The sequence below is a fragment of the Petaurus breviceps genome, unplaced genomic scaffold (genome assembly GCF_028583685.1).
Source record: "Petaurus breviceps papuanus isolate PSGF00001 unplaced genomic scaffold, PetGlider_PUasm1.0 685, whole genome shotgun sequence".
Classification (NCBI taxonomy): domain Eukaryota; kingdom Metazoa; phylum Chordata; class Mammalia; order Diprotodontia; family Petauridae; genus Petaurus; species Petaurus breviceps.
Window position 1 is genome coordinate 5,023,402 of NW_027186455.1, and position 18,617 is coordinate 5,042,018.

Consider the following 18,617-nt stretch of genomic DNA (forward strand, 5'->3'; position numbering starts at 1 on the left):
TAGTAAGTAGCTGAGACTGGATTCGAACCAGGGTCTTCCTGACTCCAGGTCCAGTGCACCAAGCTGCCTTAATGACTACAATAATATAAAGGAAAATGACTCTGAAAAACATAAGAACTCTGATCAATGAAATGACCAATCAGGACTCCAAAAAAATAAGTAATGGACTAAAGGTACAGAAAGTGACACATATTTTCAGATATGATCAGTATTTGAATTGGTTTGATTGACTATGCCAGGAGGGCTTTTATCACAAAGGAGGAAGAGGTAAAGGGTAAAGAGGACCAATTATGACAGAGATGTCACCAATAGTGACAGGAAGGAAAGAAAGAAAAAATTAATGAAATATTTTAAAAATACACAGAAAAGGAAGAGAAGGAAATTCAGGAGTTAAAGACAATAAGGTGGGCAGTGTTGGTGGTACTCTTGTTAAATTTAATGTGCTTTTAAAAAAAGCTGAATGTAACAGAAGTTAATGGTTTATTGTACAAACCTTTTTTTCTATTTTTCAATTTTGGAAATAATCATATTTGTTAAGATCAGAATTAAAAAGGTGTCCAAGTCCACTAGCTCTGAACTAAGAGGAATGAGTATAAATCTTGCTTCTAGAAATAACTATGTGATCTTGGGCAAGTTACAACCTCTCTGGGCCTCATTCTTCTCCTCTGTAAAATAAGGGGATTTGATATTCCTTCTAGATCGAGACCTAAGATCTCATGTGTTGTTTGGTTTTACTGAAATGCTTTTTTCCCATTTTTTAAAATTCTTTTTTACAGAGAGGTATCATAGCACAGGAAGACATGGATTAAAATCCTACTTCTAAAACCTACTTTCTGGTTATATGATTCACGGACAGGTAATTTAACCTCTCAAGTGCTCAAAGCAATTCTCTAGGACTACAAGTTGCAGAAAAGTGATGCCCTGCACAAGAAAAGGTGTTTACTCTTTAAAATTCCCTATATTAATGAAGTCATAGGTTTAGTCCCTATCCCTATTCTGTTAAAAGGGACAATTAGTTAGACAGGGAAGAAGGAGGAATATATTTGGAAATGAAGCTCATATAAAAAATAAAAAGTTGCAGTAATTTTTAAAAAGGAATCCTAAACTTGCCCTATAAATAACTGGAATTTAGTTTTTAAAAGAGGTACAGCTTGTTTTCACTAGAATGTAGTATTTACAGAAAAGACCACACAAAGAGGTCAGAGAAGATATAAGGAAGGCAGAGGATGGGAGGGTCACATGTTAGTCTAGTCAGCTAAATCATGATTCTTAAACCTATCATTCAATTCAATATACATTTATTATTGTTCTACACAAAAAAATGAATTATTTTCTTTGTGAATTTAGAGCCAGGGAAAAGGTTAAGAAACCTAGAATCCCAAGTCTTCTAAATTCCTAAGTCAAAAAAATCTAATTACAAATGAACTCTATAGTGAAGCTCACATATCAAAGTGCGGTTCACTTGATATAAATGAAATTGTGTAAAAGCATCAGAGAAGAAATGGTGAAAAGATACCTAGAACCTGGGCAGGGGCCTTGCAGCATTCTGCTCACTGAGGGATTTTTAGGACTATGACACACTCAACAAAGACCCTAGATCTTCCTCCTTTAAAACTAGCTAAGGGAATGTTTTGCAGACCCTTCTCCAGAAAACCCTCAAGAGTGGATCTGAAGGGGGCAGCTAGGTGGTACAGTGAATACGGCACTGGCCCTAAAGTAAGGAGGACTTGAGTTCAAATCCAACCTCAGACAATTGATACTTACTAGCTGTGTGACCTTGGGCAAGTCACTTAACACCAACTGCCTTGCCTTTCCCTCTCCCCCCCCCCAAAAAAAAAAGAGTGGATCTGAAGGTCATGGGAGATTCTTCACAAGGCAGTGAATTTGAGGTGATTTTTGTTATGTATTTGTCAGTGACACAGCTGCTTCAATTAAATTTCAATAAACATTTACTAAATGCTTATCCAAACCAAGACACTATGATAAAGGCTGAGCATACAAAGAAAAAACAAAATGGTTCCTCCCCTAAAGAAGCTTATCTTTAACTAGGGGAATATAACCTGTACACAGCCAAGCCAATAAAGGGTAAGTTAAGAAGTGAGCGACCATGAAAAACTGGAGCAATCAGCAAAGGTTTGTGGAGAGACAAATACCTGAGCAGAACCTCGAAGACAAAGATTCTAAGAGATGGGAAGGAAGATGAATTGCACTTGAGGTGTATTACAAGAGACAGACTTGTAAAGACAGAGGTAGGAGAAGGAATACAGAATTCTGGTAACAGTTGGAAGATACCAGCTGACTGAAATATAACAAATGGCAGCAACATGAGCAAGCATGAAGGGGAATAATAAGAAATGCCCATAAAGGTAAGTGGGAGTCACTCAGGTTGTGTAGGGTTTTAAATACCAGGGTAGAAATGAGAAATGGCTAAACAAATTGTGATATGGAGATATAATGGGACATTGATGTGCTTTAAGAAATGGTGAATATGAATAATTCTGAGAAGCAGGGAAAGACTTATGAAGACTAAGGCAGAGTTAAGCAGAACCAGGAAAACAATATACACAAATGACTACAAGAATGTAAATGGTAAGAACGGTACAGTGAAACTGAATGCTGTGTGATTATAATGACCAAGTCTAGGTTCAAAGAAAAGGCCAAAGTTTCCCTCCCTCCCTTCACTGCAAAGTTATGAGACCACAGGTAGAGAATCTTACATTTACACATTCTGAGAATATTATATGGGCAGAGATGACGTGTTGGTTAGTTTTACTGACTTGCTTTTCCCCCCTTTCTTCTTTAATTATTCTTACAAGGGATGGTTTAATAGGGAGGGGAGAGGTGAGGATAGCTCTGGAAATTAAGATAAATCTTTATTTTTAAATGTCAGGCTAAGGAATTTGTACTTTATCTGCTCAAGGGCTTTGAGGAGGAAAACGACAAGGTCGGATTATTTTGGTAACTGTAAAGAAGATGGACTGAAGAAGGAAAAGACTGGAAGCGGGGAAACCAATTAGAAAACTGTTACAATAGTCTAGGCTAAAGTTATTGAGGGCCTCATCTAGAGACCTGGCCATGTGAGTGGAAAGACAACAACAGATTTAAGAAATTATGTGAAGGTAAAATAAAAAGAATTAAGCAACTGATTGGATGGGAGGCAGGGTAGGTAAGAGAAAGAGAAGATGAGGATATTTTAGAAGTTGTAAAACTAGGTGACTAGAAGAGGATAGATTTTCCAAAAAGCAGGGGGGTTTAGAAGATGTGCAGATTTAGAAGGGGAAAAGATAATCAGTCTTGTTTTTAACATGTTGAATTTGAGATACTGTTGAGACATCAGCTGGAGATACTCAGCAGGAAGCAGGCACTGTAAGAAGGATTGGGGTTCTGCAACAATGATTTAGGGGTAGATATAAAGATCTGAAAGTTATTTGCAAAAAGATAACTGAACTCATGGGAGTAAAAAGAGTCAACCAAAGGAGAGAAAGTAAAGAGAGAAGAAAGAGGGACAAGGACAGAAACTTAGGGGACACACACAGTAGGAGGGAAAGAGATGATCCAGAAAGGGAGACTGAGGAAAAGCTGAAGAGACAGAAGGACAACCAGAAGAAACCAGTGTCACAGAAGGTCAGAAAAAAGAGACTATACAAGAGCTGGAATAAGTCAACACTATTAAAACCCAACGACAACAACAAACAACCAAAGACTGAAAAAAAATATTATGAGATGGCTTATAATCCTGGAGAGGCCAATTTTGCCTGAGCATTGGAGTCAGAGAGTACAAGGGACTGAGAAGTAACTGGGAAGTGAATAAGAAGAAACAGTAAAGACAGACAAGTTTTTCTAGGACTTGGCTGTGAAAGGAGAAAGAGAACCAGTACAAGAACCTGAGGAGCAGCAAGGTCAAGTGAAGCTTTTTAAAAGATAAGCAAGACTTTGGCCTGTTTGTAGACACAGGAGAGGTGCCGGCAGGTAAGGAAACTGGGATGGTCAAAGGGGTGAGTCCCTAGAGGAGACAGATACAGAGAAGATGAAGGATTCCAGCAGAGGGACTGAGAAGTGTCATCTTGTCATCAGAGATTGGAAAAGAGAAGAAAGGGGAATGATGAAAAGAGGTCTGGGGGGGGGGGAGAGTTTATGACAGACACCCTGATTGTCTCAGGAGATGTGAGGTCATCCACTAAGAGAGAGGGACCGGGTTTTCTGTTGTATGACTTTCACCCACGGCACTCCATAGCAGAAAAGTAGGGAAGGCACATGGGAGGGTATTCCAGGGCTGGGGTCTGGCAGGGCACAAGTGGCCAAAGGCCAAGGAATTCAAGAATAGAAGACAACGTACAGGTGAACTGGTCAAGTATAGAATCAAGATAACGACAGGAGAACTATGAAGCCAGAGCAGGGGTAATAGATTGGGAGAAGAGGGAGGAGTAAAGAGACTGAAGCTCATGGTGTCTAGAAAAAATAAATTTGTTGATACAGAGGTACAAATAAAAAAAGGAATCTGTAATCAGATGGGAATCTCAGAGTTCAGGATCATGGGGGTAGTTATTAAGTAGTTATTATGTGCCAGGCACTGTGCTAATTACTGGGAATACAGATACAAGCAGAAAAAAAGAAGCAGCAAGTGGTAAGGGTGGGGTGTGTGTGCCCCAAATGGGGAATGCTAGAGAAAGTCTAGAAGACCAAAAGTGAAATCTGGAGAGTAATGAGGATACAGAGGCCTGGATGTTTTGATAGTGAGATGAAGGCATGACAATCCCAATAGCTGAGACAGGTCCTGGGAGCTAAAACTAATGGGCTAGGAGGCAGGATGTTGGGGAGACTTCAACAAGTATAGGAAGTCCTTGAGTAACAGGGAGGGAGCATGGTTAGAGAGGAAAACCATAAACCTCTGAATTTTTTGAGAAAATCAGCAGAGTGTCCTATAGGCAGTGGATTACAGCAAAAAGACACTGGAATGGGTGATGGAGAGGGTGAACCTCAAAAAAAGGAGATAATGATGCATGATGGTGGCAGAGGGGAGATCTGGAAGTGGTAGTATGGAGGAAAACTGATTCTTTCCCTGGCCCAGCGAGTTGGATGACATGAAAGAAGAAGCAATTAGTCGGAGTGGGAGGCCAGAGATGCAGCATCTTCTAAAGGGAGCTAGGCTTTCAAGAGTACAAGAAGGGTAAAAGTATGAAAGGAAGAGGTCTGGGATGAAGGGGATCTTGTTAAAAATAGAATAAGAATTCTGGAGGGCACAATGGAAGAGGAAGGCAAAAGAGGAGAGGGAATAGGAAGGTGTAGGAATGTGCTGGATGGGAATAAAAGAGTACAGGAAGAGGCCTTTACCTTGGCAAATACCAACTTCGAATAACAGAAATTAGTGGAATAGCAGATAGGTTTTTCCAAGTCACAGGACAGGAAAAGTTCAGATTTGACTAGGGCCTCCACCCTCCAGGTCCTGTTACTATGTATTTCCTGTCTTCTTAAATATGTATAGTACAACATTTTAAAACATTCTTACAGAGCACGAATGCTGACTCATTATAATTATTTATAGATAGTAACCCTTCTTTCTCCAGTCACCTGAGGCTTTTCCTCTTCTTCTTCCTTCTGGGTCTGTACCCTTTCATTTCGGTGTCGCCGACGGTAAAAGTGTGCGTCATCAGTCGTCACATTTGAAAACATGTGAATATTTCCTGTTTAAAAAAAAAAATTAGCATAGGAAGCAAACAAACATTCCTCCCTGCCTTATCCATGACCCCTTTGTGCTCAGTTTTAATATAACTGCAATTATCTAATGATTTTTCTCAATAGTCCTCTATGAAAGGCTCAATAAGTATTCTTCCATATTTTACACACTGGAGATGAAGAGTAATCAAAGTGATCTAGCTATAAACTGAACCTTCTTAGCTCCCTTGTCTCTGAACTGGGTCCAAATTTATATATATTTTTAAAACTTAAACAAATATGCGGAGGAAAACAGTACAGTTTAATGGATACTCCTTCAGGCTATGAATGATGAACCAATGGTCTTGGCTCTGTCACTAATGACTGGCTGTGCACAACCCCATTTTATAACTTTGGCAGGTACATATAATAATCACCTATCCTCCTCAACATTTAGTAGCGAGGTATTACAGTCCAAACGCTAATGCTCCAGGACAGGCATTTGTAACCCTTAAGCCTCCAGAGAGAGGCATCATGGCATAGTGGATGGGGAGATGGCCTCTGACCAAGGAAGATCTGGTCATTAGTTCCACTTCTGACATAGTGACACTGACACAGTGTGTGACACTGGACAAATCATTTAACCTTCCATTGTTCTAGGCAAATAATTACAGAGAAGGCTCTGATTTATATTGGGAGAGGGGTTTCCTCATACGGAAGTTCACTTTAATCAACAAAATAACAGGTCTAGTCCTTATCCCTAACTTTCCAGGAGTATAATCCTATAAGCAATTCAACTGATCCTCTGGTCATGTTTTCAAACCCACTAAAAATGACCCAAAGCATGCTTGTCCATAGCATATCAAGAATACTAACCTGTAGGAAAATGTCCTCCAAAGAACACATTGAAGACCTCCTCTGGAGTAATGTCAGCTTCAAAATCTGGGTAATAAGTATAGGGTCTGGCCTGGGGGGCAGCAAAAGTTGCTTGTTCATCTCCATATTCATCATAGCGTAATCTTTTATCAGGATTGCTGAGAACAGCAAAGGCATTACCTATTGCTATAGAGAAAGGAAGGGGAAAAACAGGTCAGAGCTTAGTTAGCCATCCTTTCTTCCACTGAATTTAAGTATAAAACAGCAACCAGGAGAATAAGGTCAATTTCTATACAGCAACTTCACACAGACTTAAGGTTAAGCCAAAGTGGAAATTCTGAGGTAAGAATAATTTGTGACGATGTGTTCCAAAAATGCTATCCATGTCCAGAGAAAGAACTGATGAAATCTGAACATAGATTGAAGATACTATTTTCACTTTATTTTTTTCATAGCTTTTTTCCTTTTGTTCTGTTGCTTATTATACAACATGACTAATATGGAAATATGTTTTACATGATTGCACATAACCTGTATCAAATTGCTTACTGTCTTTGAGAGAAGGGAGGTAAAGGAGAAAAGGAGAAAATTTGGAACTCAAAATTTTATAAAAAAGAATGTTAAAAATTGTCTTTATATGTAATTGGAAAAAATAAAATACAATTTAAAAGAAAAAAAATTATTATTCCAAAAATAAGTAATGGGGGCAGCTAGGTGGCACAGGGAATACAGCACTGGCCCTGGAGTCAGGAGGACCTAAGTTCAAATCCGACCTCAGACACTTAACACTTACTAGCTGTGTGACCTTGGACACAACCCCAATTGCCCTGCTCTCCAAAAAAGAAAAACAAAACAAAACAAAAATAAGTAATGGATTGCAGTCTGAGTTACAGAAATAACCAAATAGTTTTCATACACAGCACTTTTTCATTACATAATAAAATGTTTATTAATAGCAAGATAATGTGACACTTAAAGAGATATTTATTTCACTTCAACAAACATTTGTTAAGCATTTACTAGGGGAGGCCAGGTGGCTCAGTGAGTAAGAGCGCTGGCCCCAGAGTCGGGAGACCTGGGCTCAGATACTTAGCACCACACCCAGAAATAACTGGCCGGGTAACCTTGAGCAAGTTACTTAACCCCAATTGCTTAAAAAAAAAAAAAGCATTTACTATATATTTGACTTATCTTGTGCCTGATTAACTCAAAGAAGGTAAACTAGGAGATTGCATACATCACTGAAGTTCTGACTTAAACACCATCTTCCTGACTAGGAGTTCTGCTAAGTGTTTAGAGTAAAGGCATAGCTACTTAACCATTCCAGTTACATGAACCTCTCAGTCAAATAATAGTTAACTACTGTATTGTGTCTTTCCCCTGCCCTTTTTTTTAAAGACTGGATCTTGCTATCTCCCCCGGCAGTAGCTGGCAGTGAAGAGGTTCCTCACAGGCCTGTTCCCACTCCTGATTGGGTACAGGAGCTTTTACTCACTTTATTTCTGACCTGAGCTGGTCTGTCCTTTAGCAGTCCCCATCCAACACCTTCCCCATCCCCTTGCCCCAATCCCTATCAGTTCCCAGGGACTCAACATGCTGATGCCAAATTTAGTCCTAACATACAATCTGTACAGCCCACTGCAGTTCAGAACTTTCCCAGTTCCAACCATGCCAGGCCATGGGTTCTTAAATAAGTGTGCCAAGAGTATACAGAGTGACTACTTGTTTAACTTTTCAGAGAGGTTATGGAAGAGAATTGAATGCACCTAACATGGCACATCAAATTTAACAACAAACAAATTCAATGAATATTTATTAAGCACTTCTTGTACAACCTTGGGTAAACTGCTTAACTTCCTTGAGCCTCAGTTTTCCCATCTGTAAAATGAGAGGGTTGGACTAGATTTGTTCTACGGTCCCTTACAATTCTAAATCTATGACCTATTAAGTGTAAGACATCTGGGGACACAAAGATGAAAACTAATAAAGTCCCCTACCTCTCAAGGACCTCACAGTCTATTGGGAAAAGACCTGTAGAAAGGTAAGGAGTGACAGGACCAAAGGAAGAAAGATTGGACAAAATACCCTAGGAAACTCTGAGAAGAGAGAGAACACTTGCAGGTGGAAGTAACAGGCAAAGTTTCACAGAGAAAAGAGACACTTAACCTAAGTTTGAAGAAAGATAAAGATCTGAGCAAGTGGAAATGAGAAAGGATAGCATTGTAGGCAAAATGAATGGTCTGTGAAAATTCACAATGGTGGGAATGACAGAAGTTTGAGAAACAGCTCAGCCAGTATGGATGGAATGCAGCCTGCAAAGAGAAGTGACACAAACTAAGACTGGGAAGGTAGGTGAGAAACAGATAGTAGAGAGCATTTAAGATGAAGCTATGGTGTTTATATTTTGTCCCAAGACTATTTTCTCATCTGTAAAATGGAGATAATAATAAATGCTGTACCTGCTCCACATAGTGGTAAGGATCAAATAAATATAAACAAAACACTGAAAACCTTAAAATACCATATAAATGTCAGCTAGTATAATGTGAAAACAGAACGTGACAAAACATAGTAACTGAAAAAGTGGGAGGTGAGAGAGAAAGAGGGAAGAATCAAATATTACAGAAGTTACAAACCTGGAGGAACAGGAAGATCATCAATCAATCCAATAAACATTTATTAAATACCTACTAGCTGCAAAGCCTTGTGCTAGATCCAAGGGATACAAAGACAAAACATAAAGCACTCCCTCTTCTCAAGGAATTATATTCTATTGCAGAGATATAATATGTAAACAAATAAGTGCATGCATGGTAATTTCAAGAGTCAGGAGAAAGTATTAACGAAGGAAAGTCTTATTGTAGGATAGCAGTTCTCAGGCTTTAGGAAGATCATTCTGGCAGTTGTGGGGAGGATGGACTGGAGAGGTAAGAGAGCAAAATCAGGAGCACTATTTGGGAAAGCTATCCTGGGTTAGAGAGATGATGAGAGCCTCCACCTGGGAAGGCAGCTGTATAAACCTAGAAAAAGGAACTGATTGGAGACATGCTTTGGAGGGAGAAAATCTGACTGGGTTTAAGGAGTGAGGGGGAGGGAAAAGTCAATGGAAATAGGGAAGTTTGGTGGAGGGCTAGATTTAGGGGAGAAGATTGTGAATTGAGTTTTGGATATACTGAGTTTCAGATACTGATAGAGTATTCAAGTGGAGATGCCTAGCAAAGAGGTGGACATGTGGGATTGGAGCTCAGGGGCTGGGTAGAGAGATGTGAGAGTCATCAACACTGAGTAAAAACTGAATCCGTGAGAGTGAATGGGTCACCAGAAAGAGAAAAGAGAAGAGCACCTAGGACAGAACCAAGAGAATCACCTCCTGAGGGGGTGGGGAAGAGGAGGAGGAGGAAGAAGAAGAAAGGAGGAACCAGTGAGAGACAGAAAAGGAGCAAGCAGACATGAAGGAGAACCAGGAGAGAACAGTATCATGGAAGCCAAGGAAGGGAAAAGTATCCAGAAGGAAAGAGTGGGATTAATGGTATAAAATGTTGCAGAAAGCTCAAAATAATAAAAATTGAGAAAAGATCAAAGATGTGAGCTTATAATACTCATCACAGAGAAACTAACATTTATTCAAAAGTATCATGGGACAAGGTGGGTATTTAAATAAACCCACTATTTCAAACAATTGTATACCACAGACCCCTGATGATATAAAATAATGATACTTCTGACTGAACAGAATGCTATAACAAAACTTGAAAGGGTCTACTGAAGAACTCAAACATGACTTCAGCGGCTGTACCTTTAAAAGCTTCTGTGGCCCCGGGTGCACAGTTCTTATCAGGGTGAAATTTCAAGGCCAGTTTTCGGTAAGCTTTCTTTAGATCCTCATCACTGGCATCTCTGTCAACTCCCAGAATTTCATAGTAACTTCTGCATTTCTTTATCCTAAAAAACAATATGTCAAAAGTAGGTATACCTTTCAAGATGTTTTCATATGGTTCCTTTTGTCTGCTTTGTACCACTGGTGAGATACTATATCCATTTTACAGAGGTGGATTCAAGACTCATAAAATGCTAGAAAAGGAAGGAACCTTCAGAGGTCTTCACCTGGACTACAGAAGCTACCATCCAGCTCCAGTCCCTGCAATCTGACCACCCAGAAAAATAAAGGGAGCTCTTTACCTGTGAGATTGTGAAAGCTCATTACATTCATCAAGGTTCTAAATGGAATTTCCGAGTTATGTAACTCTACCTGTTTCTCTTGTAGCAAATGTCTCTAGCATAACACTTTTGGCCATGGTCAATGTGTGAATTTGTTTTACTTGGCTATGCATATTTGTTACAAAGGCTTTCTTTTTCCTTCTTTTCACAATGCAGGGGATATGGGAGAGAAAAGAAAATAAATGCTTGTTAGTTGAAAACAAAAAACCAACCACCTCAACCCAGTCTCTCCTCCCCTTTTCCCTATGGTCAACATGCTCCCAACAGCTTCCTTTCCAATTCCCATAGGATAAAAGATCATAGATTTTGAGTTGAAAGGGTGCTTGGTGATCATCTAGTCCAACTCTCTCATTTTAAAGATGAGGAAACTTAATACCAGTAAGGTTAAACAACTTATCCAAATATAGGTCCTCACTCCAAATCCTTATCACCATTCCATTACAAACACTGTCCTGCTGCTATATATTCCCTAAGCTTTCATCCTTCTTGTCAGCCCCACGCCTCCCATTTAGACCCTGTCTTCTCCTGCCTAACCCTTTTACATTCTACTCTGAAGTTCCTTAAACTCTCCTTTATCTTGGACCTCTTCCTCTTACAGTCACTACTTTTATCAACCAAAAACTGATATTCCCCTGAAAGCTCCACATCTCACATTATCCTCTCTAATGATGGCTGCCTCTCTTCTTCCCATTCCCATTCTCACAAGGTCTGGAAGTCAAGACTTACTCCTTTCTCTCCCATCATCACTCAACATTTCCTCTGAAGGGATGCCAGCTGATCAGATCTCTCCTGATCCTAGTGGCAGTCACCTACCAATCTCCAAGTCACTTTGCCACCTTTTCCTATCACTGTGGCACTTAGCTCACAGTCTTTTCTATTCTTTCCCTTGGCATGAGTCTCAGAAACTTTAATATCCACAATAATGACTCTCCTAGCTCTCTGCTTCAGAGTTTCTTGAACTCTTCAGTTCCTATGACTTCTACCTCCATTTTACCATAGTCAACCATAGGTGTGCACACGCCAAACACACTCTATGAACATTTATGGCCTTATCTTGGGCCTTAACCTTACTCAAAACTATTCTGCCTCCAAAATAGAGATTCCCCTATTATTATAATCATCTATTCTTCAATCTCTCCTACTCATTTATTCCTCCCATATCTGTCTTCATCACAACTTCTGATTCTTTTATTTTTTCTACTTTACCTTCATTCCTACCTTTTTAAATTATTTTCCTTTAGATTCTAAACCTTTTGCTTCTTTAAATCAAATTTATTATTTGGTTTAGCAATATACATATTCTTGGTAGACTGTTTAAAATTGCATGAATTCATTTAGGTACCATTTTTTATCATATTGGTCCAGCACTGATTGCTCTTCTGGTTATTTTAGTCATCCTTTATTTCTTTATGGAGCATTCTGTAATAGAATCTGTGCCACACTTGGATGTGTCTTAGTAACTAATACCCAGATATTTTATGCATTTCGTAATGATTTTAAGTGAGTTCCCCTTTTTATTATTTCCTCCTGGATTTTGATACTGCTTATGTAGAAATGCTATTGATATTTGTAGGTTTATTTTGTATACTGGTATTCTACTGAATCTATTATTGTCTCAGTTTCTTTGCTAATTCTCTAGGATTCCAAATATGGAACATTATTTCCTCTTTGTTGCTGTTTATGCTTTTCATTCCTTTCTCTTGTCTCATTGCCATTATTAACATTTCTGTAGCTATGTTAAATAACAGCAGTGAAAAAAGGCTCATTTTTTTTTACTCATGGATTGGAAAAGTTGTATTTACTCATTTCAAATAAAGCTAGCTTTTTATATATGCTTTTTCTTAACAAAATATAGCCCTTCCATGCTGGACTTTGTAGGGTTTTTACTATAAACAAGTATTATATTTTGTCAAAGTCTTTTTCTACATGATTTAGAATGTTTTTGTTTTTAAAATGTTGTTTTCCTACCATGGAACCAGCTTTGCATACCTTGTATCAATTCAACTTGGAGTCAATAATTTTTTGCATATAATGCTGAAGTCTTTTTTCCAGGACTTTATTTAAAAATTTTTGGAATCAATATTTTCTAATGATATTGAACTATAGTTTTCTTTCTTTGCTTTATCCTTTCCTGCTTAAGTTATTATCATCTATTTTCTCAGTAATCAGCACTATTCTGGCCTTGTTTTCCCCCCTACCAAATCTCATCTGCTCTATGATCAGTTATTTTAATAATGTCTTCACCTTCACTCAAGAATCACTTGCCACCTTGACAGTTCCACTATTTATACCTTGTTAAATCTCAATCCTAGATAACAGCCAAAATCTGCCTGTTCTGGTCCTACTGTGGATAAATATGAAGCACAATGGATCTGGAATCGGAGGGAATGAGTTCAAATCCTAATTTTGCTATTTATTATTTGTGTGATCACAGGTAAGTCATTTACTCTCTCTGGACTTCAGTTTTTTTGTTTGTTTGTTTGTTTGTTTTTTTATCTGTGAAAGAAAAAAATTGAACTAGATCAGGGGTTCTTAATCTTTTTTTGTGTCATGGACGCTTTTGTCAGCCAGGTGAAGCCTATGGACTCATCTCGGAATAATGCTTTAAATCCATAAAATAAAATACACAGGAGATTACAAAGGAAACCAATTATATTGAAATACTGTTATGAAAATACTTAAAAATAGGGGCAGGTAGGTGGCATAGTGAAAAGAGCACCAGCCCTGGAGTCAGGAGGACCTGAGTTTAAATCCAGACTCAGAAACTTGACACACTTACTAGGCATGTGACCTTGGGCAAGTCACTTAACTCCAATTGTCCTGCTTTCCCCCCTCCAAAAAAAAAAAACCCCTTAAAAATAAAGTCCACAGATTCCAGATTAAGAAGCCCTGGACCAGAAGGATGATCTCTAAAATCTTTTCTAGTTCTAACCCTTTGATCATATGAAACTGTAAAACTGTGCTAGATCCACTACAAATTTATGCTCTCTACCCCTCAACTTACTGCTAAAAGGCTATCTTCTTACTTATATTTTGGCTTATCATCTCCTTCCCCACAATATCTATTATAAAACGAAGGTCTTCCAGAATCTGACAATTTACTTTTCCAGTCTTATTTCACATTAGTGCCTTGCCATACTGCAAGTTCTAGACATAAATAAACTACTCTTCATTCTAATCTTGTCTGTATCTATACCTTTATTCAAGTCTTCTCCTACGCCTAGAATGGATCCTTTTCATTTGTACCTGCTGAAGCCCATTCACTCCTTCAAAACCAAGCCTAAATGTCAGTTCCACCAAAGAGCTTTCCTTGACACACCATTCTCTATAAAAATGACCTGTTCCTAAGTTTTTTGTAGTACTTTCCCTGGTCCACTCCTTATTTTTTCAAATGGTTCTCCCTTGTGTCAGTTATTTGTGTATATTTTCCACCTTTAGATTGTGCATTCCCTGGGGGTACAGTCTATGTTTGATTTATCCTTGTATCCCCAGAATCTGGAATGGTGCCTTGAATGTAAAATAAGTTTTAAAAATGTCTAAATGAATGCATCTAATCCAAAGGGGTAATTTTACAACTGAGAAACCAGAGGCCCAAAGAGCTAAAATGATTCCAAAGGATTCATGATGGGAAATGCTATCCAATAACCAAAGAAAGAACTGATGGACTCTGAATGAAGATAGACGCATACTATTTTTTACTTTCTTTATTTCTATTGTGTTTTTTTCATTTTGGTCTATTTCTTCTTTCACAACATGACTAATATAGAAATATATTTTACATAACTGCACATATATAACCTATATCAAACTGCTTACCATTTTAGGAAGAGGGGGAAAAAATCTGGAACTCAAAATTTTATAAAAATGAATGTTTAAAACTGTCTTTACATATAATTGGAAAAAATAAAATACTATTTTAAAAAAAGGGCTAAAATGATGTGTCTAAGATCAAATAGCTAAATAATGGTAGAACAAGGATTAGAATTCAAGTCTCCTGACTCCCAGTTCATTGTTCCTTCACATGACCTGCCTAAGATTACATGACAGAGCTGAGATCAGAACCTTGGTTTTCAAATTCTGATGTTTGTACCATTCTTCTATGATATTTCTTAAGTATAGAATATATATGAAGCAACTTAGGAGAGGAAGGCAGTGGGTATAACAGAATGGCTCTGGAGTTAAGAGGACCAGGGTTCAAATCTTTATTCTAATGCCCACTACTTTTGAGACTCTGAGCAAGTCATCTTCCCTGTGTCTCAGTTTCCTCATTTGTAAAATGAGAGGGTTGGACAGATAGCCTCTAAGGTCCCTTCCAATTCTACAACTATGGTCCTATCATTCCAATCTACTGTACCATGCTCAAGTTTCATTCCACCATTGTTTATTCATATGTGCGTTACATGCTTTATTAATGTAAAGAAGAAAATGTGAATTCCCTAGGATGATATAATAGGATTACCTCTGCACCCCAAGTAACTGTTCTTCTGTATAGGTCATGCTAGCCTCTCCAGGCTGAGCCTGACTTCTCTCATTCTCAAACTTCTTTTCCTTCTTAGAATTCATACAGTTATGGCATCCACAGAAGTCAGTAGTTTCGCCAGCTGGATATTTATTTCTTCTAAATGCATCGATGTATGCTGCAAAGCAACAGCACCTCCGTTAGGCCAAGTACTGTCCCTGAAAATCAGCCTCTCCTATCTGACTCAGGAGCTCTTTCTGGGAGCAGACAGGAATCACAGCCGCATCATTCATGAGCAGGTGAGTGTGGGGGCCATGCTATGAGACTTTATATTGTCTTTTCAATGTCCAGACCAAAGCTGAATAAACACCTTCCCTAGGAAAATAACACAGAAAACACGGGAGGAAATTAATAAGGGCTTACACATGCTAGAAACACACAGGGTACTGAGTATATCGATTATCTTCATATATCCATTACTTTTACAACAGTCAGCTAACAGTCTAGATGCAGAACCAGAAGAATTCTCAGGCTCTGGGCAGCTGATTTTAGGAAAAGTGAACGCCTACATTTTCAGAGGCAGATGATTGATTGCTTCCTTTTGTTACTGTCCAGTTATCCGTGCTCAAAGCTGACACTGCTAAGAAGATAATCTACGAAGGACAGACAGCCCAGCTCCTACTAAAGTGACAGACACACAGACACACAGACGCACACCCTCCCTCCCTGCTCCATCTAAGGCTAAGGCAAACTGACCCCAGACCCTGGTATGCCACAGTCCCGCCCTGTTTCCCTTGCAGAATGGGAGCTCAACTGAACCCTCAGCAAACACTGAATGAACCTGCACTTGAAGGTGTGAGCGCTAAGGGCACATTGAAGTCAAGGGCCGGTTTCGGGTACGCATGCGCGCGGAGGTGACGGGGGTGGGGGGCGGGGGCAATGGGGGGGCCCTCCCCAAAGGGAGGGGGAGGGGCAGAGCAGTCCCCTCCCCGGTCCTACCTCCAGGTAGGGCCGGGCGTAGGAAGGTGGCCCTAGGAAAGAACCAGCGGGAAAAGGATGCTTCGTGCTCCCCATCGGGCCTGGACCTGCTCCTGGGGCGACCCGTCAACGCCGGCGCTCCCCGGGGAAGCCCAAGCCCCCTGCCTCCGCGCTCTCCCTCGACCTCTGATCTCACCCAGACCTGAGAAGCTCCCTTGCAGGCCCTAGCCCCCTGCCCTGGTACCTTCGGTCCAGTGGCCCCTGCTCCCCAGAGTCGCCTTCATGTGGGCTCCTCTCAGCAGCACCGCTAGGCCGCAGTGGCGCGCGGAGGAGGATGCAGGTGGGGGGAGGGGAGAGGAGGGCCGCGGGGGGAGGGGGTACTGTGGAGGGGGAGACGGAAGTGGGAAAGAAAAGGAAAGGAAATAGAATCGCGCGGGGGTCGCCGGGAATGGTAGTCCCGACCGTCTTTGACACACCTTGCCGGCGTGATTACGCTGGAATACAGGTCCCGGCGTGCCTTACGCTCGGTGTTTCAGTACGTGATTGTAAAGATTAAAAGACTGGAGAGAGATCTTTGGGGTGAAGGCTGAAAGAGGTAGCAATGAAGGGATGGACAGAGTCAACGAAAGGAAATTTTTTTTCTTATTCGATTGCCTCCGTGCCGCGTTTATGGACGTGTAACAGTAAACCGTAGTAATATCCTAATGCCTGACATTCCTATAAAACTTCACATACATTACTTTGAGTCTCCAGGCCGTCCTATAGATTGATATTTTAGGTATTATTATCCCCCTTTTACAAATGAGGAACGTGAAGCACAGAGAGGTTAGCTAGTAAGTGGCAAAGGAGGCATTAAAACCCAGGTCTTTCTGATTCCAGGTCTAACACTGCACCAGCTGCTTCTACTGAGCGGTACAGATCCTAATGGGGTTTAAACCCACGAGTCCACTTGAACCAGATGCAACACCAGGAAGCTGGGAGGGGAAAACTAAGCTGCTCACACACCCCAGTTTCCCACTTAGAAATCAGCATTTTACAAAAAAATTCCAAAACTTAAAACCCCAAGAAAATCAGTCGACTATGCAAGGGAATAGAAAAGAGACCAGGGTTGATCCCTTTTATTTCAGAGCCAACTGCTGATAGCTCCTGCCCCACCTAGATCCTCCCCATAGCCTATTTTGCCGACACTCATACTTCAAAGGCCACTGTCTTTGTTTCATTGCACAGGCCTGAAATGTATTCCCTCTTCACCTCCAACCGGCTGAACCCCTAGCTTCCTTCAAAACTGAGCTGAAGTGCCACCTCTAACAGGAAGTCTATCCCCTGGCATTTTTATTTACTATTTGTGTGACCTTGGATAATTCACTTAACCCTTTGGGACCTTAATTTTCTCTTAAATAAAATGAAGGGCTGGACTAAATGACCTCTAAGGTACATTCTAACTTTAAACCTCTGATCTGATTGTTTTCCCAATTACTAGGGCCCTCTACCCTCTTTGAAATTACTCAGTATCTACTTTATAAAGGTAACTCAGAAAAAAAATTTTTTTTTAAATGTAGCCCAGGGTTCAAACCTGGTGCATTTGCCTAAGACTTTCATCATTGGTAGAGAGATGAGTACCTGACACTTTAGGATTACCTTAGGAGGGAGAGTTGGCAACAGCTTGGGAGAAGAATTTTCATTATTCTGGTTTTGAGAGAGGGCACACACAGTTCCAGGCTTTCTTCATGGAGAGACCCTGTAGAGAGAAAAAGACTTTGGAAAGAAGCCAACATGAAGAGAAATTGAGGCCTTGACATGTCCCAAAATTTCCAGTTTTCTACACTAGTAACTTTAGGAAATTTTCCTCTGGGTGAGATTGAGGAATCTCAGTTAAGCTCACTCCCAGTGAAAAACTTAATTCATTCTGTGTATTATCAGGTATATTTCAATTTGTATCATTTCTCTGATTTCTGTTTGTTTGCTATCTGCTTGGATAAATGAGTTTATTCTTTATTCACTAGTCCATAGTCTTTATGTAACTCCAATTTGGTGAGAAGGAATCAAGCCATCAGATCATCTTGGGGCACTCCTTCCCTTGTTAAAGGATAGAGACCAGAAGAGCAGTTTGAACCTAAAAATAATTTCTCCCAGACTAGTAATATTTAGGGTGGCAGATACATATAACTGTAGCCTGTATCTCCTCTCTGAAGAGTGAAGCAGTCTGGCCTTGTGGTCCAATCTCTTGATCCTCTCCAAGCAGGAATCAAAGTCTTCTTTGGATAGTAGATGAGATTCCAAAAATATCTATTCCTGTGTTCCTGTGAGTTGTGTTTAGACGAACCCATGTGTACATACATATAATCTACATGGGGAAGATATACATTATTTTATATTTACTTTTCTATGTACATATTTTCCCCAATAAGTAAACTCCTTAAGATAGAGATTATTT

At 39.8% G+C, this 18,617-nt stretch overlaps 2 protein-coding genes and 1 long non-coding RNA gene across 5 annotated transcripts in view; 1 reads left to right on the forward strand and 2 right to left on the reverse strand.

Moving 5' to 3' along the window:
- The window catches only part of DNAJC18 (DnaJ heat shock protein family (Hsp40) member C18), a 31,964-nt gene extending 15,396 nt beyond the window's left edge, over positions 1–16,568 (reverse strand). The window contains exons 1-5 of one of the 3 annotated variants that reach the window (XM_069104341.1): positions 16,428–16,568; positions 15,206–15,383; positions 10,325–10,470; positions 6,529–6,714; positions 5,569–5,681 (exon numbers count right to left, since the gene is read on the reverse strand). In XM_069104341.1, coding sequence (XP_068960442.1) covers positions 5,569–5,681; positions 6,529–6,714; positions 10,325–10,470; positions 15,206–15,383; positions 16,428–16,467 — 663 coding nt within the window. In that variant the 5' untranslated portion in view covers positions 16,468–16,568. Of the gene's footprint in view, positions 1–5,568; positions 5,682–6,528; positions 6,715–10,324; positions 10,471–15,205; positions 15,581–16,046; positions 16,112–16,427 lie in introns of those variants that run through there. The other 2 variants (XM_069104342.1, XM_069104343.1) reach the window with 2 other exon arrangements.
- Positions 1–18,617, reverse strand: part of SPATA24 (spermatogenesis associated 24) — a 96,726-nt gene that overhangs the window by 38,015 nt on the left and 40,094 nt on the right. The window lies entirely within an intron of this gene.
- On the forward strand, positions 16,393–18,176 carry LOC138174139 (uncharacterized). Its single transcript, XR_011171625.1, has 2 exons — positions 16,393–16,523; positions 17,063–18,176. It is a non-coding gene; the product is annotated as an uncharacterized lncRNA (long non-coding RNA).